Raw genomic sequence first — 24,863 nt, 5'->3', positions numbered from 1 at the left:
CAAGAAATCATTCACCTGCATCTACTTAACCATCAGAATAGAAGGTTCACTAGTAACATTTTTAAATATTATTTTTTCTTCCATAGAAAGGAATCCTCCCCCTTCCCCCTTGGGTGCACACAGGCATAAAATCCTTTCCTTTCTCCTAACATCAAGTTCTCACCTGATCCAGAGGCAGGGCTGAGGGCTTTTGAGGGGGAAGTTCTTTTCTTGATGATGTTGGAGTTGAAGACTTTGGAAAGGGGGACTGGGCCTGGGCCTGATGCATTTGCATTCTAGAGCCAGAACAGGAAAGACCAACAAATATATTATTTCTTAGAACCAACCAGCCCCACTGAATGTTGGGGTCACCTGTCTGATTACTATCTCCCATTCCAATTCCAATACCATGGCCTCAGATTCCTACACTGTGAGATGCTGGTTCCCCAAACAGGCTTCTTTAAGCTGGATTAGCACAGATATGAAGTCTGAAAACACGAAGTATTTGGGGTTTTTCCCTTTTTTTATAAATTCTAGCACCTCTCGGTGTCTGGCAATAGTAAGCATTTAATACGTGCTTGTTGAAGAAATGAAAGAGAAAAGGTTCTCAGTTGTGTCAGCCCTATATTCCTAAAAATCTCTCAAGAACTGAATCTGGCCAGGGAAGGATACTCCTATGGACATTCTTTAATACTCATAAAATCATTATTGTTTTCCTTTTCTAAACATCTTTCAGCTGGCAGCTCCCAAGGCTTATCAGTTCACAGTTCCCCTCGTGGGGGCAAAAGGTACCACAGACCTCTCATTCTGTACAGTGGGCTGGCTACCTGGCTCTTGTTCATTTGCAGTAGAAAAAAAGACAAGGTTCAAGTGTTATGAAGAAGCAAAGGTATAGCATGATTCTTTTGCTGTGGCTGTCTATCCCACTACTCCCAGAACCTCTGGAAGACTTAAGATGCCAAGCCACTGAACAGTCACATGGCAGTGGCTACAATATGTTTTATCTAGGGTCTATAAGCTTCTTTTAGTAAAACTACCCAGAAGCGCTTAATGAAGACAGTCAGATTCATGGAAAAACCCAATTGCTCTAACCTGGTAGAAAAATAACAAAGTCAAAACAGAGTTCTAAAAGTCAATTCAACTTAAAATAAAAATCTTTTGAAGCTTCAAAAACAAAAACCATCACCGTAATTTCCCAATGAACCTAGCCCCTCCCCCCAAACCAAGTACAGCCCTGTTTTATAACAAACATAATCACTCCTCCTAGGAAAACAAATACATGAAAGTCTTGTCAGATAAACTTTCTGATGAGGTCTCTCTGTAAGGTTAGTGATTATTATACAACTCTTTTCCAACAAATTAACATGCCTATTTTAATACTTAGCCCAGAAATCAATTCTTACCCTGATGATCTGTATAAGTCCTGGAAAGGTCCTCCCATTCCGCTAACGTTGCCCCTCTGTTCCATCATTATGGCCTGAAAGTGGCCCATGTTCTCTTCCTGGCAGCGGTAGAGGGGGCCCTCCTGGGGGAGGCCATTGGGCTGGCCAGCAGCTGGATGAGACGGGTGAGCAGTGACTGGTGAATATGCCCTAGGCTGAAAATGACTGGCTGTATGTTGAGATGCATAAGGAGGCCCTGATTGTAGCATCATGCTGTGGGGTGAGAAAGTGGATGAACTGAAATTCATCCCTGAACTCAGGGCTGGGGAAGGAGCTCCATAGAGGAACTCGTTGGCGGGCACAGAGTTTTGTCGCTTAGTAGCTGCATTGTGGTTGTCCAAGTCGAGGAATTCTTTGGGACTCTCTGGCCTCTCGATGGATTCATCCAGTTTTTCTTCTTTGGGCCCTAGATTCTGCCCATCTGTTGGTACCACTTTGGCACCCACTACAGCAATTCGGGTTGGGGAGGCTAGGGTAGCATTGAGTGCCTCACAACCCTGCAGATTGGCTATGGTCCCTTTATCTGAGAAAGGGGGCCTTGGTGGGGGAGCCTGGTGAGCTGGGTGAGCAGGCTGGCTTCCTTGGGGATGGAGAGGCCTTTGCCAGTCAGAATAGCCCTGTGGACATGTATAATAAGGAGTTCGCTGATAATGGTGGAAGGAAGGCTGAGGTGGTGGCTGGTAAGAATATTGGATGCCTTGGTGTGGACGATATCGAGGAAACACAGCTGAGTGGGAGTTGCTAGGCTGAAAACCACGTGGGGGAAAATGCTGTGGATGTGACACTGGGGGCTGTTTTCCCCCCATCATAGGACCAAAACCTTGTAGACCTGGATTGATGTGGTAATGTGCAGGTGAATTAGAATATTCTAAGCCAGGCATATATAGAGGGGGAAACTGGTTGACGGTGCTGCCCATCAAACTTGCATCCATGTTCCGAGAAGCATTGGAGTTCTGCCCTGTACAAGGTATAGCTGCTTCCTGAAAGGTCTTGTTCCGGGGGCAAAGTGGCTTCTCGGAGGTCCCACCACCCAGTCCCTTTTCTTCTGAGCCACAAGGGGATGCTTCTCCACTAATTCCATTTTCAGGGAGGACCCCTCTCTCTGCCATGCTTGTAAGGTCTCTCATACAGCCTTGGGCAGTGGGGCTGGGGTAGCTGCTGTCTGCTGGCCAGGTATTCTGGCCCTTTGTTGCTTTACAGTTTTCCCCAGACTGCGAGGAGTCCCTTTTGACCATGGGGCTGTCTGTTTCTGTCTCCTGTGGTGAATTCTGCCTGATGCAGTCAGTCTGCAGGGCTGGTTTGGAATGAGGTAGCTGGGTGAGGTATGTCCCCTCTGAAGCACCAAGGCTCGGTGATTTCTCCTCAAGTCTAGGCTCTGCAACACAAGGGAAAAGAGGGTAACAATCAGGACAGTAGTAATAGAAAACAAAGCCTTTTTTAAGGTGGCCAGTGGAAAGTCAACTTGGTTTTTATTTAAGGCACACAGTGCCTTCCTTCCAAGATGAGATATTTGGAAAATTGCTCAAGGAGACAGCAGTGGCAACACCAGTCTGCCCACATTCATTCCTGACCCTTCAGCAACCTGGAAGTGAAATCCATTTAACAAAGGTCTGCTCAAGCCCTGGAAGGGCCTTACAGGAGTCATGTCAAATGGAGATGGGTGGTTGAGCAGCTAGGTGGAGTACTGGAGTGAGGAAGATGAGAGCTCAAATCTGACCTCAGACACTTAATAGCTGTCTACTTAGCCCTGGGGGCAAGTCACTTTGCCCTGTTTACCTCAATTCCTCATCTGTAAAATGAGCTGAAGAAGGAAATGACAAAGCACCGTGGCATCTCTGCCAAGAAAGCCCCAAATGAGGTCATACAGTCACAAAGTCAGATACGACTGACAAGTAGAGAAGTTCTTCTGCCAGGAGGAGCCTTAGAAAATGCAGAGAGAACAGCACTGAAGTCTACTGGAGGTGAAAGAGGTGGGGCAAAAGATCCAGAGACAGGGGAGAAAAGAGACTGTGGACTACTGTCTTTGGGAAGGACCCCCTTCTCCCTACAGCTAACACCATGGGAAGTTGCTCCAGAAGGTAGGGGAAGGATGGGGTGAGGGGATGAGGACCAATACCAATACTCAGGTGCTCAGGAAGGCCTCATTCATAGTTTAATCCCACCTACCATGTATGCAAAAATGTGATGAATAGCACACAAGACCATGAGAAAAGCTGAATGGACAAGAAACTACATTAAGCACAGAGTAATCATCTCTTGCATATCCTATCCTGTATTAGCTCCCCAAGAAGGCTTAGTAAGAATCAAATCAAATTACCCATCAGCCTCTTAAGCAGCTAATCAGAATCTTGGGATTCTTCAGGGCACTATTGTTATAGCCCATAAAGAAGGGCTCCCAATAGGGACAAGGGCTTCTGTTCCAGTGATTCATTCTAAAGTCGCCTGCTTTTAAGAGGTCTCTAAAAGCAAGCAAGAGAAATGTTTCTCCCCCTCTCCATTTACATCTCAAAACATTACCTTCAGATTCTGTTAAGGCTCCGAAGAGGTTTACTGAATGAAGTAAGCCCCATAGCTTTAGTCATCACTATGCCCTCCAAACAAAAACCATCACCTAGACAAGTAACTGCAGGGTTCCATGAAGGAGACAAAACCTTTTGAAAAGTAGAATATGAATTCAAGTGGGTCCTCTCTTCTAAAGCTCTGAATTACAACCAACATTTAAAACCCAAAGGGGAACAGCCCTGTTCATTGAGTAGATCAACAGAAGGATTCACACTCTGGTACTCAAGTACCTTAATGAGCTAATCCTTGCTCTACCATTGATTGATTAGATGTGACCCTGATGGTGTCTAACTTCCAGGAGGCTCAGCTTCCTTATCTGAGCACTAACAGCACAAACCCATTACTGCTGCACACATTTTTATGGATTTTGTTCCCTCCTCAAGTGGCTTTTCCAAGTGGCTGTTTAAAGAATTTATAACCTGCATTCTTTCTTTATACTAAAGCTAGGTTTAGTTTCAGGAATAATACATTGGCAAATGGGGCAGAGCTTGGTGGCAAAGTGGAGAAGTCTCTTGAGTGCCAGGCCTGGCGTTAAGGAGACTCATCTTCCTGAACTCACATCTGACTTCAGATACTTCCTAAATGTGTGACCCCGGGTAAATCACTTATCCAGGTTTGCCTCAGTTTCCTCATCTGCTGAAGGAAATGCCAATATACTCCAGAATCTCTGCCAAGAGCATCCCAAATGGGGTCACAAAGACCCGAAGGCATCACAGAAAAAGAACTTATGGGGGAGAACTATTTCTTGGAAACTTTCATCAATAACAACCATCATCAAAATGATATTTACAAAGCAAAGGGAATTGCTGCAGAGTTGTTTGGGGTTCATCTGATACTAAAGGCTGACCTGTAGATAAGGGAGCCTAGAAATCAGCTGTTATTCTGATTTTGGAAGTCATTCAATTCAATTCACTCATTCAATCATAAAGTAAAAACCAAACTAGAAAGTCACCTTGTTTACCATCAGGTTCCTTTGTTTCACTGGTGTTCTGAGTACTCCCATTGTTTTCCAAGGCTGGCTTAGAGCTTACTGCTGCTGAATGAGCTCCCTGGGGAAAAGGCCCAGGTAGGTTTGGGGAAGGAGGCTGGCAGGGGTGGTAAGGCACACCTGGTGGGCAAACGCGGGACGAGAGCTGCTGCATGGCAATCATCTCTGGGCTGTCCAGCATGGACTCTCCTCCTTGTACTCCCCGTAGAGCTGGGGAGGGTCCCCCAAACAGAGAGCTCTGTGCCGGTGGCTGCTGTAATCTCTGTCCTGATTTACAGGGTGGCCTGATATACCCTGAAGGAGGAACCCCATGAGGTAGGAAGCTTGACTGTTCAGTCCACTGGTTTGGGGGCAGAGAGGATCTCATTCCCCGAGGATCCATCATGTGACCAAGAATTCGAGGTTGGAGAGAAGCTCCTGGTCCCACAGGGGCCTTCTCTTCTGGACCCAAGGGACCTTGATTTGTTGTCCCATGGTTCCCATTCCAGACTGCAGTGTGTACTCGATTCAGGTACTTGTATGGTCTGTACATGTGACCAGGAGGGGGTACATCTGAACTTTCAGAAAATTCTTGTCTTATCGGAGGCCCATTGTGCCTGGGAGGAATAAATCCTGCCTGGAACTGGGCTGGGGGGTACATGTTACCATCCTGGTTAGGGCCGCCCATCTGCCCAAGCTGTAAGCTTCCGGGATGTGGTCCCATGGTGGAGAAATGAGTCAGCCCTCCACACACCTGGTTTTCTTCTGGCACACCGAGCCCAACCGGAGGCTGAAAGAAGACAAGGGTTAGAGAGAAGGTTCACCATGTCCCCCCAATGAAGCCCATTTTATTCTGTCCATCACAGGCCTAGACCTCTTCCAGGTTAGAGGCTAAGATGAAACTAAAGGATAGAGCATGGTTTCAGAGGTAATGCCACTTAAGTTTTGGAGGTTTCTGACCTGCATTGGAAAGTGCTGCTGTTGAACAGGTTCTCCAGGGTGTGGTTCTGGGACTCGGGGTGACCCATATAAGTTAACAGGATCGGATCCATGAAGAGGGCCAAATGTTCCTGGCACTGCTGGCCTCTGCAGACCAGTGGGAAGGAGTAGCGGGACAAAGAAAGATCAGGCATTAGGTATATCATGGTAGAATTTCTTAAAGAGCAAGATAATATGGAATGGGTTTGGAAAGAATATCAAGACTGTGACACCAAGAAAGGGATGGATGACAGGACACGGAGAAAATGTGGTATGAAGACTCACTGAAGAGTCTTTTACTTCTTCCATAAATTCACTATATAATAAGGAAAACCAGAATAATATTTAAGTTACTCCTTACCATCTGGCCTAAAAGAGGTGCCTGGCTAGGCATCCCACCAAAATGCAAAGGATGAGAGAAGCCTCGGCCATTGGAAGGACCCACCTCCCTGGGTGGCTGCGGGGTCCTGCTGTTCTGGTCATCTGCAGAGGAGGAAGCTCGGTGCGGTGCTGGTAGGGGCTTTCCCCCATTCTCTAAAGGCTGCTGTCTCCTGCTGGAGCCTTCAGTATCTCTGGACCGGGTCCAAATGCTGCCTGCACTCCCTCGTCCAGCTCGGCTCTTCCTCTTCTCTCTCTTCTCATCCTCTCGAATCCAGAACTCCTCATCTGTGTCTCCATCTTCACCAGGAAAATGCTTTAGCATTGCCCGATGGAAACACCTCTCTAAGTTGTCAGACATCTTGGTATACTCTGAATTCAGGGCAAAATGTAGTAATTAGGTATGGCTCCCAAGGAGTGAGGAAAAGAAGTACTTTTTATCAGAGCAAAGAATTTGAAATAAAAGAGGTAGCCATAGATTGGAAAATGACAAGAAATCGTGGTATATGAATATAATGGAATATGATGCCATGAGATGTGAAGAATACCATGAATTCAGAGAAATATGCAAAGTTTCATGTGGAATGAAATGAGCAGAACCAGGAGAACAAATTATGATGTGACCACAAGAATGTGAGAGGGGGAAAAAGCTCTGAATGCCTTCAGAACTTTGATCAAAGCTGCAGTCAGTCATGACTTCAAAGAAGGATGACAGACAGGAGATACAAAACAATACATTTAAGTACGTAGCTGTTAAAAGAGATAGCTGCCACACCAGGGCAGAGGGAAGCAGGTGGGTTATGGGTAGTAACAGACATGGAAAAAAAACTACATTTTAAAAACTGCATTAAACAAAAATAGTGTAGAGGGGCTCAAATAAGGAATTCTGTCACTACCTTATTAAACAACGTATTTCTTTCAAAACATACTATGTGACAAATCACTTTTAATACAATCTCCTTTCCTGTTCTTTCTATATGGAAATGTTTGTGTTTGTTGATTATTGCTAAGCTCACAACAGAAAAAGAAAAAGACAGCAATGAGATGAGAAAACTCAAGGTGATATCTGTATGGGCCACTTAAGAAAACCACCTGAAAACTCCTGGTAAATTATGGGAACCGAGAGTCACATATGTCCAAGATGAGAATTTTGTTTCAATCACAACCTAGCCAAGGGTGCCCCACAGTGGTTGACATTATATAGACAATCAAAAATTAAATGTGGTTAATCTACAATGGTAAAGAGAAGTGCCTCCAATGTACTATTTATTTAACGTAGAGATACCAATTCCTACTTAATTCCCTAGAAGTCTATTCCCTTTTTGGGCAAATGGGGTGGGAAGGTGGGTGAACAGCTCCAATGCAGCTCAGGACAGAGAAAACAAGAAACAAATTGCTACATAGGAGAAAGGTCCAAATAGTTGTATTTGAGAGTCGTTAAGTCTGTCAGGAAACAAAGTCACTTGGAATTACAAATTCAAACTATAAATCTGAAGGGAAGGGTCAAGAAAACCTAAACAAATAAAAACCAAACAACCCAAACAAACCACAACCTCTTCTTTTTTTCCTTCTCTAAACTCCAAGGCTCATGAGTCTCTGAAGAAGTAGTGTGGGTAATGGGAGATAGCATGGAGGAGTATAATGTGAAGAAGCAGACATAAAACTAGAGAGCAGGCCAGAGGGAGAATGCATCTGGCTGAATGCCCTCATAAATCTGGGTCTGTCACCTTCCAACACCACTGTTAAAAGCAATGACTGTTGAAATGAGGTTCTCCTCCCAGAGGGCATTTTGTAATGACTTATGTCCAAATATGTCTTTGAAAAATACTTTTTTGAAAAAGGAAAATATTCTATAAAGGTATGGATTGTACTGCATTGTAGCATGTTTTATATGACTTTGGAGTGCTCAAGAAACCTTGGGAACTTAAGAGAGCAAAGTCTTACTCTTCTTACCACTACTTTCCCCATTATATTTTAGGCAATTTCTGAACATAGTCTTCATGTCATTGACAAACTCCTCCTTGGTACAGTAGAGGCCTCCGTTCAGTTTCTTCTCCATGCTTGAGATATCCATGGGGACCTGAAACAAGATACATGCCTCTAATTAGAAGGTATTAAAGAATCTTTTTTCAGTAGCTGAGGAGAATCTGAGCCATCTGGTGAGAACTATATTCTTAAGGATTACTAGAGAAAGTAACATACAGGAATGACATTTAAAGATTTAAAAATATATTTTATTTCCCCCCATTACATGTTAAATCACAGTATTTAAATTTTTTTTAACGCTGAGTTCCAAATTCTGTCCCTCACTTCCTCCTTCCCTGAGCAATCAGATATACATTATGTATGTGCGATCATGTAAAACATTTCCATATAAGTCATTTTAGACAAGAAGACCCAAATAAAAGAAAAAAAAATGAAAGTGAAATATAGCATGCTTCGATCTATGTTCAATCAACATCAGTTCTTTCTCTGGAGATGGGTAATATGCTTCGTTGTGAATTCATTGGGATTTTCTTGGATCACTGTATTGCTGAGAATAGCTAAGTCATTCATAGTTCTTCATCATACAATGACATTTAAAGATTTTTTTTTAAAGGATTGCCTACCTTAATGATCTGGTAATAGTTTGGGGCATAAGATTCATCTACAGGTTCCAGGAAGGGCCAAGAGTCTTTGTGAGCCTTCACAACATCTAGAACTGATAGCCCATAGTCAGTGTTAAAATTCAGATTTAAACTTGGATAAAACATTTTTCTTTCAAGAATATACATTTTGAGAATAGGCACTGACCTTTGTACATGGCAGTGAACTCATCATCCAGCTCAAAGCTACAAATAATAAAAAGTGAAAGATTACTAGCAATAATTCATCTCACTCAGTCCCACAACAAGTCATAACTGTGTGGATGGTTCACCAGCAGTTATAAAATTATAGCAGTTTTGAAGAGTTTATGGCAAGTAGACCTTTGTTCAACTGCACCACAATGAGTATTGATATTTAGACAAAAAATGTAAGCATAGCAAAATCCTAGAAGTTTATGAAAGTGACTGATTAGAATGTTTCCTAATTAATTCATAAAAGGGAAACAGAAAATAATGAGTTTTTTTTACCTTCAAATCATTTTTTCACTTAATTTCCTGAAGTAAAATAATTATTTGTACTTTCAAGAATCCCATTTTTTTGTGGAATAACTTTAAATTTTTGAAAAATGAAGGAAAAAATATTGCTAGATAGGGTGCAGCTTTTAACTTCAATATTATGCTGATATTGTAATCTATAACCATGATCAACTTTCTTGTTTCATTGTCCCAAGTTTTATAAATTTTCCTGTCCTAAGCACTCTGAGTCTGTTTATGCAAGTGTGTCATCTTAGAAATTAAGACTCTCCCCAAAGAACAAAAAATCTAGAAGAAGTTCTGTGTCCACACAGGACTGTATTTCTCATTGGGTTAAAAAAAAGAAGGTTTCTAGAGTGTCATTAGAAAGTACCCACAGACTCCAAGGATTAATGATGACCTAGCTACATTTTGTTCTGTATTCCCATTATTGCAGAAAATTCAAAATCTTACCTGAGAGGGTGTGTGTGTGTGTGTGTGTGTGTGTGTATGAATGATAGAATTCTATGTTGAACAGATGTGTTGTTACTCTCATTGATACTCACAGATCCTTAGCTTTTTTTTCTTCTCTGGTGGGAGAACTTGGGTCCAAATGGGAGAGTTCAGGAGGAAGTTCTTTCCCTTGGGCTAAAAGCCAGGCACGTTCTTCCCTGAGCTTCCTCCTCTTAGCTCGATCTGAGGAAATAGAAAGCCCTATTATGTGCAAGCAATAAAATAATAAAAACTACACAGCACAGAAGCCTGATGATGTCTCTCTTAAATATCCAGAAGTTTCCCTCTTTAGAGACAAACTTTTTTATAAAAAACACAAGGTAAGATAAACTGCCGATTTTGCCAATGCTGGTCATTCAGTGGTAGGTGAGGGAAAATTTTAAATTCTTAACTAATCCATTTTAGTGTCAAGGTGTGTGTACCTTAAAAATCATCTGATTATAATCTCTCGGTGGGCAGTGGGCAAAAACTTGATGTTGTCCCAGTAAAAAAATAATTATCTTCAGGTATAATTGCCTTTGTAGTACACACAAAAAAAATCCTTGTATAGATTTTAGCAATGGCTGGACTCAAACATGATGAATTTTTTGGTTAATAGTTTTTATTATAAAACTTAACTGTTTTAATAAATTCAAATAACCAAAATTAGAAATAAAGCCCTAAGTAAAATGATGTGATTGGCAATTTGCTTTTATTCCTTTAAAAAGGATAACCTCCCCACTGATTTAGGCAAAAGGGTTTTTTGGCCTTTTGTTGGAGTAGTCTGCTTTGTATCACTTGTAATATGTTATTTTTCTTCATTTACCATTTTTTGGGTGTGTGTTATAATACCTGCTATTTAACAGATATAAGAAATCTGCTTAATCAGACTTCTGGGGTAGGAAACAAATAAAAAGGCTGTCCCTACTTATAAATAAAGCTATGAATAACTTGGATTATATGGCTTTGGTAGTGGGATCACTGGGTGAAAGGATATAATGTACATTTTACTGCATATTGCTACTCAAGATAATTGTTAATTTATAGTTGTGTAGCCCCCCCCCCTTTCCCAGATCCACTTTATGTGCTTGTTACCTTCCTCTATTAGAATTTAAGCTCCTTGAGGGCAAGGATTTTATTGGTTGCTTATATTTGCACTCAATAGAAGGTTCTTAATAAAATGCTTTCCATCGAGCTAAAAGTATAAACAGAATATCTAATTTTAACATAATTGATAAACACTGAACTAAATTTATCTTTTCTAATTATTTTTGCCAAGGTGATAAGCCCACTGCATTTTTTTTTTAAATTAGTGAGGCAATTGGGGTCAAGTGACTTGCCCAGGGTCACACAGCTAGTAAGTGTTAAGTGTCTGAGGCCGGATTTTTCAGGTACTCCTGACTCCAGGGCTAGTGCTGCTCTGTCCACTGTGCCACCTAGCTGATCCCCACTGCATTTTTAATTAAATTGATTCAAGATATGTAGCTTTTGGGGAAGTATAAATTAGTAGAAGTAAAAGGAATCTGTGCCACTAATCTGAAAGTTTAAAAGTTAGAGGACGACAGAAAGAATGAAAGTGGGTAGAGAAGGAAAGAAAGGAGAGAGAAGTGAATGGTCTCTCTGCCATGGTGGTAGCAATTTATTTCTCACTTCTCTCTGACAAAACCTATGCACAACTTCACACAAACACAAGCAGAGACTTCTACACTTATACCTGAAAACAGGTATCCATATGCTATAATGTAGTAGTATTCAAGCATTTGTTAAGTGATTATGGAATGGAATTCAAAAGACACTAAAAACTTGTGGTGTCACAATAAGACTGTCAGGGGGAGAGAATAAAAAAAAGAAAGACTTGGTCCCTACCCAGATATTCACAATATACAATAATACATAAGTGCATTAGAAATGTACAAACACATAGTGAGGTGGGGAGGCTGAGGTAGTATCAAGTTTGAACACATACCAACTGCCTCTGTCCTCCTTCCTCTCCTTTATCTTCTACTTTCTTTCCACTGAGCTCCATGCCCTGCTTTGCTCCCCCAAGTCTTGGTAGAAGTGCTGGCAATGGATCTAGCTAGAACTGAGAACAGAGTGGCAGCTATAATTGGAACAGGGCTATGTGGTACAGCCAGGCTCTTCTTGCTTATCACCAGTTGATTCTTCCTATATAGACTCATAGCTTTTCTCTGCACAAGCCATATTAATATGGAGAACGTGCTGGAGAGGTAGAATGGCCAATCATTAGACAAGGCCAAATATTAACCTATCTCCGCCTAATCTCTCCTAATGTGTGATAGCTTACATGTATATACACACAAGTTACCTGTAATGCATCTCCAAAATCACTCATTTACATGGGTTTAGGTCCCCCAAGCTATTTTCCTAAACTCTCAAAGGGCAATCCCCTTCTGCTTTTAGGATGTGGAACAATGATTAATATTAAAAGTATGTATGTGCAACCTGGAAGAAGGGAGATTTGGGTTTAAACTCCAACTCTGCAACATGAAAAATTACATTTTGAGTTTCTTCATCTGTAATATAGTTATACTACCTCTCAGGTATGCTGTGAGATAATGCAGACAAAATGTGTCAAGAACCAGAAACCCAGTCCTTGTTTCACATTCACCAAATTCTATCTGAGGGGACAACTGCTCTAAAATTTCTTTGGCTCATGTCTGTGTCTCCATGGAAAAAGGAGAAGGATGCTCAGCTCCCATGCATGCACACAGGATAACAGTGCAAGGAATATAGGATATACTTTATTCAATCAGACAAAACACATAAACTTGCAGGAGCCCCCAAACAAGTCAGTAAAGACAACTTTCCTCCTGGCAACTGTGAGCTTCTCCTCAAAGTACCCATATAGTAAGCTATCACAGATAGTAACTATAAGTACAGTACTATCTCTATTAAAAATATATAGAAGGGGCAGCTAGGTGGTGCAGTGGAAAGAGCACCGGCCCTGGAGTCAGAAGTACCTGAGTTCAAATCTGGCCTCAGACACTTAACACTTACTAGCTGTGTGACCCTGGGCAAGTCACTTAACCCCAATTGCCTCACTAAAAAAAAAAAAAATATATATATATATATATATATATATATATATATAGAGAGAGAGAGAGAGAGAGAGAGAGAGAGAGAGAGAGAGAGAGAGAGGGGGCAGCTAGGTGGCGCAGTGGATAGAGCACCGGCCCTGGAGTCAGGAGTACCTGGGTTCAAATCCAGCCTCAGACACTTAACACTTACTAGCTGTGTGACCCTGGGCAAGTCACTTAACCCCAGTTGCCTCACTAAAAAAACAAAACAAAACAAAGAAACAAAAAATATATATAGAAGCAATGCTAGGGAAATGTCAATAATGGGAAAAAAAAGAAATCAAGAAAAAATTCTTTAAATCTCAAAAGGCAATTCTTTTGACAAGAGGGAACTGATCTCAATTTAGACTGCACCCTCCACTTTCCCATCCTATTTCCCTGTTGATTGCCTAGATATTTCTCTAAGAAGGCAATAGGGGCATCTAAGTGATGAAGTGGATAAAGCCCTGGCCCTGGATTCAGGAGGACCCGAGTTCAAATTTGACCTCAGACACTAGACACTTACTAGCTGTGTGACCCTAGGCAAGTCACTTAACCCCAATAGCCTCACCAAAATCAAAACCAAAACCCCAAACCAAAACCCCCCCCCCCGCAAAAACCCACAAAAGAACACCAAACAAAAAAAGAAGGCAATAGCTACAGAATAGCTACTTAACTGGAAATAGGGGAATTGAAGCCGTAACCAAAGCTTATCAGCATCATGTTCTAAATAGAATTGGCAGAATAGGCATAAACACCATGGCAGCTTTTAAGATATGTATTCAGTCGCTACATGGACAATCTGGATTTAGAACAATTTTCTAGTCCAGTGATCTCTAAATAAGAAAATTAAGAAAGAAATTAAATCTTACCACTATGTATGCGCATGTACAAGGATTGACACTCGCATCTTTATGTGGTACTGCATATGGTTGAGTGCATTCAGATTAAATAAGTCACACATTATGAACAAGATGAGAGAGACCCTGAGGAACTAATGGGAGTTCCCTAACATGGAGAGAAGGGTTAATAGTAACACCCTTTTCTACTTGGTCAATTTGGTGAAATAAATGTTCATAAAAGTGAAACAAACATTATTTAAGGATTATTTTTTAGATAAAAATTCCCTTTGTTCTTTAAGTGCGTATTTCATTGTGACTGAATATGCTTCTCTTTTGGAGAAAAATCTTGATTTAACATTTTGATATGTGGATTTAAAGGTGTAATTCTAGGTTCTAAAATGTTTTGTCTGATTAAGTAAACTTTTGGTTTACATGTGCTGAGGTAAGTGGACTTATAGATAGATATTATCTAGTTTAAACTAAGCCTCACAAAATGGATAAGTGATTTGCTTAATCACTTATAAAGAAGCTGAAAATCAAAGATAATAATTGTAACATATGCAAAGTCAGACAAGAAAATAGAATTATTATTTCCATTCCTAGTACAACACTGTCAGTGACATCATGAGGTATAAATCATCATCATCAAAAAAGATTGGACAAATTCGGCCAAAAAATGAAATTATCAAGACTATTTGAAATATGAATTTATATCCACTACTGTTAATGATGAACCTCATCAACTGATGAGGTCATCATGTGAAGCAAGACATTTAAAAACTAAGCCTAGGGGCAGCTAGGCGGCACAGTGGATAGAGCACCAGCCTTGGAGTCAGGAGTACCTGAGTTCAAATCCGGCCTCAGACACTGAACACTTACTAGCTGTGTGACCCTGGGCAAGTAACCTAACCCCAACTGCCTCACTAAAAAAAACAAAAACAAAAACAAAAACTAAGCCTAGGGGCAGCTAGGTGGCATAGTGGATAAAGCACTAGCCCTGGATTATGGAGGACCTGAGTTCAAATATGGCCTCAGCCACTTGATACTTACTAGCTGTGTGACCCTGGGCAAGTCACTTAACCCCAATAGCCTTACCAAACAACAACAACAACAACAAAACTAAGCCTTTTCGGTTGTTTTGTTTGTTTGTTTATTTTTTGCAGGGTAATGAGGGTTAAGTGACTTGCCCGAGGTCACACAGCAAGTGTCTAAGGAAGGATTTGAACTCAGGGCCCGTGCTTTATCCACTGCACCACCTAGCTGCCCCTATTATGCATTTTTACTAGTTTTTTTTTTAATGAATACTTGCCCTAATAGGTATTTTAAAAATAAATTATATAAGAATAGGTGGTGTAGTAGATAAAGCACCGGCCCTGGATTCAGGAGGACTTGAGTTCAAACCTGGCCTCAGCCACTTAACAATTACTAGCTGTGTGACCCTGGGCAAGTCACTTAACCCTCACTGCCCCACCCAAAAAAAGAAGTTTTTAAAAAAATGCATAATAAAGTTTAGAGACCATTGTTCTAGTCAATTAGGAAAAGACTGAATGCCAGGATGTCAACCAGAGAAATATCCCTGCTGTAGAGCTGAACGAGAGAAAAATGGACAAGACTGTCTTCAATCATTACAGAACTGAATGCAGATCAGCATCCTATGATTTATAGTATTAAAGAGTTACCTGAGAAACAGAGAAGTTAAGCGATTCGTCTATGGGTCTCAAACCTAGATTCTCCTGACTGCAAGTGTCTCTAATAAATATTTTTATAAAAATTCTCATTTTTCTCACAATATTCCTATACCTTCTTAAAACTACTTCTAGGGGGCGGCTAGGTGGCGCAGTGGATAAAGCACCGGCCCTGGATTCAGGAGTTCTTGAGTTCAAATCCGGCCTCAGACATTTGACATTTACTGGCTGTGTGACCCTGGGCAAGTCACTTAATCCCCATTGCCCCGCAAAAAACCCAACCAACCAACAAACAAAAAAAACCTACTTCTAAGCACCAAAGAGTGAAGTGGGATGCAGTGTATTATGAAAGCAAGAGTGAGAACTGTCTGCATGGAAAGGGACTCGTATTAGGAGCACACTAGCTAGATGCAAGAGAAGAACCGGAAGAACATGGATGGGCGATCATGGAAGAAGAAAAGCATTGAGAAGAGCAGGTGAGGTAAGGTTCCACATATACATGTTGGAGTCTGACTTGCCACTGTACATGACAGCAACCATGTCTTGTGCTGAATTTACTCAGATTCATGTAGAAAGCAAATCTACCTTCTACTGCTTTGACCTTTTCTTCCATTTCCCGTTTCCTCTCCTCCTTGAGCATCTGTTCTTGTTCTTTCTTTTGCACGGCTAAAAGGATTTGGCGTTCTTCGTCCTCCTCCTTGCGCCTCTGCTTCTCTATTCTGCTGAGTACAGGGGTCTCCTGGGAGAAAGCAGACAAGTGTAAAATCTTATCTTGCTAGAAGAATACAGTACTAGCTTATACATCTAGAGGATGGCAATCTACACAGTTGGAAAATTAAGTGTAAAAATATATAAGTTAAATCATTATATGTTTGTGAACAAATTTAAAACTAAGTATAGGACTAAATAAAATTATGTACAAAAGGCAAGTGTAGACATCAGGAAATTAATTATTAAGTGACTCCTAAGAAAGGAATTAAAGAATCAAGAATTTAAGGGCTGGGATATGAACAAAGAAAATGGTATGGTAAGAAAAGCTTTTGGTTCTGATATTTTGTAGAAAAAAGAAAAACCTAAGTGGATGGCTTACTCATTCAAAAAAGCACAGACTTAATTTCACTAACTTGTGTGGCTTTGAGTGTATTTCTTTTAGAAGAAATTAGTTGGGGGTTTCCCCCAGACTCAGAAAGGCGCTATAAACACCATTTTAGATTCTAGATTCAAAAGATGAAGGAAAAGAGGGAAAAAAAGGCGTTACAAAAGTTCATTGCTTTTGTCTAAAACAGGTGTCATTGTGTTTCCACTCCTTTATGAATAATTATGGGGAAAAAACCATAATGACCAACGCTGTTGCCCAAGTATAGATTAGAAAACATCTCTCTCCCTTTCTTAAAAGGGTTGGGGGACTATGGGTAGGGAACCATGGAATATACTGTTACATTTCAGTTAATGTGCTGATTAAGTTTTGTTTCCCATTTGATTTTTTATTCTTTGGTAAAAGGGATAACTCTGGGAAAAGTAAGAGAAAAGATATATTTAGAAATGAGGGTGATATAAAAAGAAGAGATAACGAAAAATTTAAAAATAAAAATGAAACTGGCATGATCCTGATAAAGAGTAATTTTCACCTATATCATCAGAGAATAGTAGTAGATTATTTGGAGTTAGCTTTTTGAATCTGATCAGAAAAAAACCAAAACACTAAACACAAGGATAATAGGATTACAGTTACTTTCTAGAAAAAAAAAAAGTCATTAATCTGGGATGGAATGAGCATGTATTATAAAGACAATCCAAAATATTGTGTCTGTGACAATAGGATTTCCTCCTGTTGGATCTGGATATATGCCAATATATTCTGCTCAGGCTTAATCCACGGTAGAACCAAGGGTCTACTGCTTATTCTCAACCCTTCCTCTCAAACTTTCTTCCAATAGAGAGAATTTCTAGGCCATTTATTTCCATTGGTATAGTCCCAGGGCCATCCCCTACTAGTGAACCTGCTCCAGACCAACTCTTGCACCCTAGGGGCCTTCTCTGCTATGGACCAGTCCATGGACAACACTCTTTCCACATCTACACCTCCAAGGACTTCTTCAGGGAAAGGAAGAAAGACACCAACACTATTTCTGGATCTGGTCCCCATACCACAAGGTTGGGAGGTTCCTACCACTGATACTCTGCCTGACCTCATTCTTCAATAGTTGGGATCTTAGTACTTTTTTATATTTGATCCATCACATTTATTCTAAACCCTTGAAGGCTGATGCACCTATACTCAAATGGTTGCTCTTCTACTATCTTTATTTTATCTCCAGATCTAATCCAACAAAATCCCATTCCAGATCCAACACATAACACATAGGGAGTGCTTAAGAAATGCTTGTTGATTATTTCTCAATTATCTAATCACTGAAGCTTGATGAACTGTTTGTTATATCAATCGAGAGAGACTCTGGTCCTAGGAAAGAAAGATAGTACCTTTGTTTATTCATCCCAGATAAGGCCAAACCTGAAAAGCATATCAACTCCTTTTTTTGCAGGGCAATGAGGGTTAAGTGACTTGCCCAGGGCCACACAGCTAGTAAGTGTTGTGTCTGAGGCCGGATTTGAACTCAGTTCCTCCTGAATCCAGGGCTGGTGCTCTATCCACTGAGCCACTTAGCTGCCCCCTCAACTCTGTATCAATGATTATTAGCATACAAGTTTGAAATCATCAATCCTATGCCCCTGGATGGTTGTTTTATTGTTTTTTAAGTAGAGACTCCCATCTATAATATCCTTGTTAAGTGGCCATGCACACTCAGATGTCCAGTGATAGAATTGTTAATGCTAAAACAACATTTTCTACGTTTGGAGAGCATTGATTGTTAAGGAAGACTGCCTCAGTCAATATTCATAGAGTACTGATATATTCAAATAGAGGCTATATGAGTTTTAATTTATTCTGAATATTTTAGAAAATAATTCAATTATGGGCAAGGGCCAGGGTTGGGGAAGTGAAGAATAATTTGCCTTTGTTCAACTGCAGGTGCCATACCCAGCATAATCTGAATAATGTCAACAGTGGCTTTCTTGAAAATGCCACTTTAGGTGAAATATTGGTGGTGATGGTGGAATGAATACTATGGCAACAATAACATGTATCAATAGGGCTTCCAATTATATGAAGCTTACTTATAATGTTAGGGCAAATTTTACATGTGAGGTATTCAGTTCAGCAAACATTAAGTAAAAGCCTACTAAATACTCTTTGGGAACTTACATGTTTCATAGGAGACAGTAAGTAAAGCAGAGTGATTTGAGATCAGAGGTTAGTTTGTAGAGGAATTGGACCTGTGATATTCCAAAGAACACCCTTTAGATAAGAAGATTCACTGTACCAATGCAGGGTGGCATCTTCTCTGCAACTTCTAGCCTGAAAAAACTGCCTCATTGCCCCGCAAAAACAAAACAAAACAAAAAAACCACCACAAACCTTCAAAACTGTAATTAAATATCCTTTGTAATCTGCAGATTTTTTTTTTTTAAAAACAGGGCAATGAGGGTTAAGTGACTTGCCCAGGGTCACAAAGCTAGTGTCAAGTGTCTGAGGTCGGATCTGAACTCAGGTACTCCTGAATCCAGGGCCAGTACTTTATCCACTGAGCCACCTAGCTGCCCCTTCCAGATACTTTTAAAACATTTAAAAACATTATTCTGAGGAGTAGTTCAAAAACCTAAGAAATGTTAAGAACATCTGGACTAGGCAATTTGTAAGGTGGTTTCTATCTCTAAATGCTACAACATAATTAAGGAACAGTAGTATACAATAATGGCAAAGAAGAAATCAAAACACTGAAAATGAGAGGAAAGAAAGATCACTTTTGGCATCAACAGCTCTAGACTGGAAAGGGTCTTATAGATCCCCAAGTATAAGCCCCTTCCTTCACAGATGAAGAAAGAGAAGGTAACCCAAAGTCACCCTGCATGGAAAGCAGTGCTTCAATCCGGGTCTTCCTGAGTCCACATTCAGCGCTCTAGCTGCTATTCCATAATGTCTCTAGTGCCAGAAGGTTCTTAAGAAACCCTCCTAACACCTAAGCTCATTTTTCCTACATTTTTTGGGGGGGTGGGGCAATGGGGGTTACGTTAGTAAGTGTCAAGTGGCTGAGGCCAGATTTGAACTCCAGGGCTGGTGCTTTATCTACTGTGCCACCTAGCTGCCCCCTAAGCTGATTTTTAAAGATAGAGAGGTGTCACTCTCCACTCTCCACTCAAATCCAAAGGTCACTGCTACAAAAATAATGTTCCCAAAGCACAGGTCTGACAGCATCCTCTGAGCAAAACTGCTCACAGGCTCCTTTCTGGATGATGGGACAAAATACAAACAGCTTATTTGGTTTTGTAGCCCAGCTCCCACCCCAATCTCCAAATTTATTTCTCATCATTCCTTGCCTTGTACTCTGGGTGGCACCCAAGTAAAACTGGCTGACTTGTGATTTCCTGAAATTGCCATTTCCTCTTCTCCTTTCATGAGTTTGTGCAGGATGGCCCCATACCTGGAATACATTCCATCCTTCCCTTTGCTTTTTTCCTTCCAAGTTCAGACTACAAGAATCCTTGCCTGGATGTCCTACTCTTTCTTTTCAAATTAATGTGTATAGGGGCAGCTAGGTGGCACAGTGGATAGAGCACTGGCCCTGGAGTCAGGAGGTTCTGAGTTCAAATCCAGCCTCAGACACTTGACACTTACTGTGTGACCCTGGGCAAGTCACTTAACCCCAAATGCCTCAACCCCCCACCCCCAAATTAATGTGCATGTACTTATCTGTGCAAATACTGGATCTCTCTCAGTAGAACGTAAGCTCGAGGGCAAGGAAGGCTTTTCACATATTGAGGACCCAACAAAATGCCTTATTAGGAACCTAAAAAATGGCCATGCTTGATTTAGGACCTTCCCCCCCCCCTCCGTAGATCTGATCAACCTCATTTTCTCCATGTCATCTTTTTCTTTTATCATAATATGTCTTTCTAACAAGAGTGCTACTACTGAGGAGGATTTTAATAAGGATCTAACCAGAACCACCTGTCTGAAATCCCCTGCAAAACTGGAAGTAGAATCTCTGATTTAATCAGAACCTCCTTTCTTCCACCTCCTGCTATCAGACCCTATTTGGCTCCTTCTACTTTGCCAAACCACCAGAGACCAAGATGCCATGTCTAACTCCTTGGCAACAGCAATATCCAGAATCTACAGCGCTAACAGCCTTCACCGAGCATCCCAGAATCCTATGAGGATTCCCTTCACAACTATCCTTCCCATAAGTAGCAATTAAGAGAGGCCTTGGAGCAGTAGGATTGGACCTCCTGGGTGACCAGTGCAAGATAAAAAACCTGAACCTAGACTGTTATACTCTACATTAGGCATTTTTTACAGTTGAAATACAGCCTTGAAAATGTTGCCCATCTGAAATGTTCTTAGTAATTTTTGTCTCTCGAGATTTTCACCAGAGTGTCTCTAATCTAAAACTAGAGAGATCATCACAAATATTGCTGGGAGGATTAAATGAGGGATGTATATAGGACATTTTGTAAACTTCATAGTCTGCATTAATGCCAGTATTAGATGAAGAAAAAGAAACAGTTTAAAAGGATAATGGTATTATATACAAGGACATATGCACAGTTAAATAGGAAACTGGAGAGCAAAAATGTTAAAAAAGCCAAGAGGAAGAATACTAGATCAAAAGGTAGCAGAAAAGAATTGGACAAAAAGAGAAAAAGCATTTTTTAAACTTATGGGTTTTACGTAAGATTATATTCTCTCACTCACACACGTATATGTAAAATGTAATTTCCCCCTAATGATTAGGTTTATAAAACAAAAACCAAAAAAAGCTCAAAGAATAATCTGACATCACAAGCAGCTCCCAAACACCCTCTATAAAGAACATTCCCTGAAAAATTTATTGACAGAAAGCAAAATTCTACTCTTTAAGTTGATGATACTAAAGCTGATCATTATAACTGACCATGATTTTTTGGATGTTTCTCAGTGTTGTCTTTATATATATTATTGAAGGCAATGTTTACATTCTTCTCTGTTTACCCTTTCTTCACTCTGAATCACTTGTACATAGCTTTATATATTAAAAAAATTCTTTTTAAAGAATAATGAATTTATTACAATAATGAATTCACCTCTAATACACTAGGCTAGAATTATGTAAGAGACTGGCTATGCCAGTTACCCTGAGGATTCCACCAAGGGCTGAGTTGAATGAATTGAAAAGAACTCTGCTTTTAGTGGGTGCTCACTTCAGAAACTGTACATAAAGAAAGGGGATAGTATTTGAAGGCTGAAAACTTAGCAAGAAGAAAAGCTAGCTCCCAATTGGTAAAGGTCATTCTATAATTAAAATCTACCAGAGGGAATAAGAGACCAGCAACATGGATATGAAGTAATTCCTTACAGAACTGTCAATTCTGAGATAAATTATAATTGCTTTACTTAATTACCTACCTGAGAATAGTAAAACAACTAATATTTTCATAAGCAGTAAAAAGGAAAAAAAAGTTGTAAGGGGCTAAAATTCTAGCTAGTCTGTCTAAAGTATCTAATGAGTGGTCGCCAATAAATTATAAGCTTTAGCAAGAATTTAGAGTTTTAAGCATTTATTAAGGAGAATAAGAATTTGGTGAAGAGAGAGAGAGAGAGAGAAAGGAGAGCACATTTCTAGCTCCACTCTCAAACAGAGTCCTGAGGAAAAAGAGACCACTAAAGAGATGACAGCACCAGCCTCACCCCCTCTTCCTCCCACAAGCAAACATCACTTCCTGACGCCAAAGAAAAGCCACATGTCTTGCCCTCAGGTGCCTTCCCCTCATGGTGGAGCTTTCCTACAGTAAAGCTCCAGCTGGTGGCGTCATTCCAATCATTACAAAGTACAAATCAAGTCTCTACTGAGGTGAAAAACAAGTTTATTTATAGTGTTCTAGAATTGGATGACTAAAAGGGAACTTAGTTCATCTCATCCATATCTCTAATTCTGCAGATAGTGCTTTAGTTAACATGACATTTCTGTAATCATCCTCCCGATTTCCCCCCCTCTGAGACTAAAGTACAAATTCAGCACCAAGACTCCTTAAGTAACTTACTCATCAGGGGCAAAGGCTGGATTTACTAAGTTGTTTCCATTTGGCAAATACACAGTGAAAGCATTTAATAAGATTGAAAACAAATGTGGAGAACATTCATTTGGTGAAAGCAACTCAACTTGAGAACAGCTGAGAAGTAAATAATTAGGGAAGAAAACCTCATACTAAAGCAGAAGAGAAAAGGGGCTGAATCCAAGGTCTGACATGGGCGAGAGTCAAAATAAATTAAGGGTTGGGGGTGTGGGGTGGGGGAATTAGGTGGCTCAGTGGATAGAGCACCTGCCTTGGATTCAGGAGGACCTGAGTTCAAAACCGAACTCAGACACTAACTAGCTGTGTGACCCTGAGCAAGTCACTTAACCCTCACTGCCCCACCAAAAAAAAAGGGGAGGGGGGGGGCGGGGGAGAGAAAGAAGGTACAGAGAATGTATTAACACAGTGTTGGATGTAGTTCAAAAAAAGCAGGGCTCTTATTAAGAGACTGTATGTAGTCTGAGAGAGCAAATACAGAATTCAAATTCATATGAATAGTCAACTTTAATCTGGATAACTCCATTATTTCTTACTTTCAGAAACTCACCTCGTGCTTAAGGGACTTGATGGGCAGGTGGTCAGACACACATTTAGAATGCAATTCTGTCTCTGTCCGATGTAGACGCTTTTCCTAAAATTGAAAGTAAAGAAAAGTAAAAGAAAGATCAAGGAGATCTTTGTGATTAGTACTATTGAGTACAGGATTGGTTTGAAACCTTTAGGGCACCAAAACTGTGGTCTTCCCTTAGAAGTAAGCCCAAAGTCATAAGGACCAGATGATTTAGTACAACATGAAAAGACCAAAGTCTGAAAAGGCAGTAAAATGTCACTTAACAGGGACCACTACTGAAGGAATCTGTTAAGTGGTTAATCTTATGCTTTGCTTTGTTTTAAACTGTGCAGAAGCAAAAAGCCAGAGTATCAAGATGAAGGGAGTGGCTCTGAAATTGGGGAATTACAAACAGTTGGGAAACACAGAATTAGGTGATTCCCTCCTGGAACCATTAGAGAGATGAGAGCAGATACCCAAAGGCTGGAAGCAGATGGAAGGAATTCTGTGGGAGTTTTGAGTACTATTTCAATTTTGGGGCTAAGTCAATTCTGGTTCTTATTACTTGAATATGAAGCTAATTTATATAACTGGGTAGATAAATTTTAAGTAAAACTGACCTACACATAACAGCTTCACAAATAGAAATGAGTCTGCTTCTGAATGTACTCTCAATAAGCTTTCTTCAGAGGGTCCTTTATTTGGGCCCACAAATAAATTTCTACTCAATGCCCTGCTAACACATCCTCTATTTTAAGCTCTTAGGTTCCAGTCGAACAAAAACACAGGAAAGAGTGTATGGTAAGGATGGAGAGAGAAAGTGGTTCGGGGCCAAAACTAGGTATAGCAATTACAAACTAGCTATACTAAGTTTAGTTAATTGGCAAGAAGCAAAGGAAATGGTTAATTAATTGGCTAGCACCCCTCCCTTGGATCTAATTTTTTTTTTTTTTTGGTGAGGCAATTGGGGTTAAGTGACTTGCCTAGGGTCATACAGCTAGTAAGTGTTACATGTCAGAGGCCAAATCTGAACTCAGGTCCTCCTGACTTCAGGGCCAGTGCTCTATCCACTGCGCAACCTAGCTGCCTCCCTTGGAACTTGCTCAAAACATTCACATTACTTTATTCACTCCTGTTATTCAATCCTTTAAGATGGTCAATTAAAAGCAGATATGCCTTGCATAATTGGCACAGAAGAGAACAGATAAATGGCAGCTCCAGAAGGTCCTCCTAATGCCTTTATTCTCATTCTTTTACTGATTCAATTTTTAAAACATTCTTCCCTATGTACTCATACAAAGGAGATTCCCCAAAAAGCTAAGCAAAATGGACTGCAACTGGTGGATGGCACCGATCATTTTCCTGTTATAATGCCTTTAAAGAGAGGTTAGCCTCTCTTCCTATCATCTATGTAGTGAGAAGTCAGCAAAACAGAACTTGACAGATCCATTTCTCATAAATTATTCATCTAAGGACACCTTTGAAACCCCTCCCCAAGGAAATCCTTCTGCACATCTCTAATGGCATTCCATTAGAATTAATTCCATTAGATTGTGGAAGGAATCATGAAGAGCATTTCTGTTGGTATGGGCCATCTTCCACAGAGAAGCCAGCGTTTTGTCTTATAACTTAAGTAATAA

General features: G+C 40.5%; 1 protein-coding gene across 3 annotated transcripts in view; it reads right to left on the bottom strand.

Moving 5' to 3' along the window:
* Positions 1 to 24,863, bottom strand: part of LOC122728163 (cat eye syndrome critical region protein 2) — a 149,003-nt gene that overhangs the window by 5,564 nt on the left and 118,576 nt on the right. For 2 of the 3 annotated variants that reach the window (XR_006353241.1, XM_043966426.1), the window contains exons 8-18: positions 23,221 to 23,304; positions 16,086 to 16,239; positions 9,971 to 10,100; positions 9,100 to 9,137; positions 8,916 to 9,007; positions 8,260 to 8,386; positions 6,290 to 6,678; positions 5,911 to 6,036; positions 4,936 to 5,740; positions 1,383 to 2,796; positions 164 to 275 (exon numbers count right to left, since the gene is read on the bottom strand). Coding sequence is in view for 2 of the 3 variants with exons in the window: in XM_043966426.1 (XP_043822361.1) it covers positions 164 to 275; positions 1,383 to 2,796; positions 4,936 to 5,740; positions 5,911 to 6,036; positions 6,290 to 6,678; positions 8,260 to 8,386; positions 8,916 to 9,007; positions 9,100 to 9,137; positions 9,971 to 10,100; positions 16,086 to 16,239; positions 23,221 to 23,304 (3,471 nt within the window). In the remaining variant the exon portion in view is untranslated. The remainder of the gene's footprint in view (positions 1 to 163; positions 276 to 1,382; positions 2,797 to 4,935; positions 5,741 to 5,910; positions 6,037 to 6,289; positions 6,679 to 8,259; positions 8,387 to 8,915; positions 9,008 to 9,099; positions 9,138 to 9,970; positions 10,101 to 16,085; positions 16,240 to 23,220; positions 23,305 to 24,863) is intronic. The other variant, XM_043966427.1, reaches the window with a different exon arrangement.

The sequence above is a fragment of the Dromiciops gliroides genome, chromosome 5, assembly GCF_019393635.1.
Source record: "Dromiciops gliroides isolate mDroGli1 chromosome 5, mDroGli1.pri, whole genome shotgun sequence".
NCBI lineage: Eukaryota > Metazoa > Chordata > Mammalia > Microbiotheria > Microbiotheriidae > Dromiciops > Dromiciops gliroides.
The sequence above is the reverse complement of the archived record's forward strand: the minus strand, read 5'-3'. Positions and strand labels throughout refer to the sequence as shown.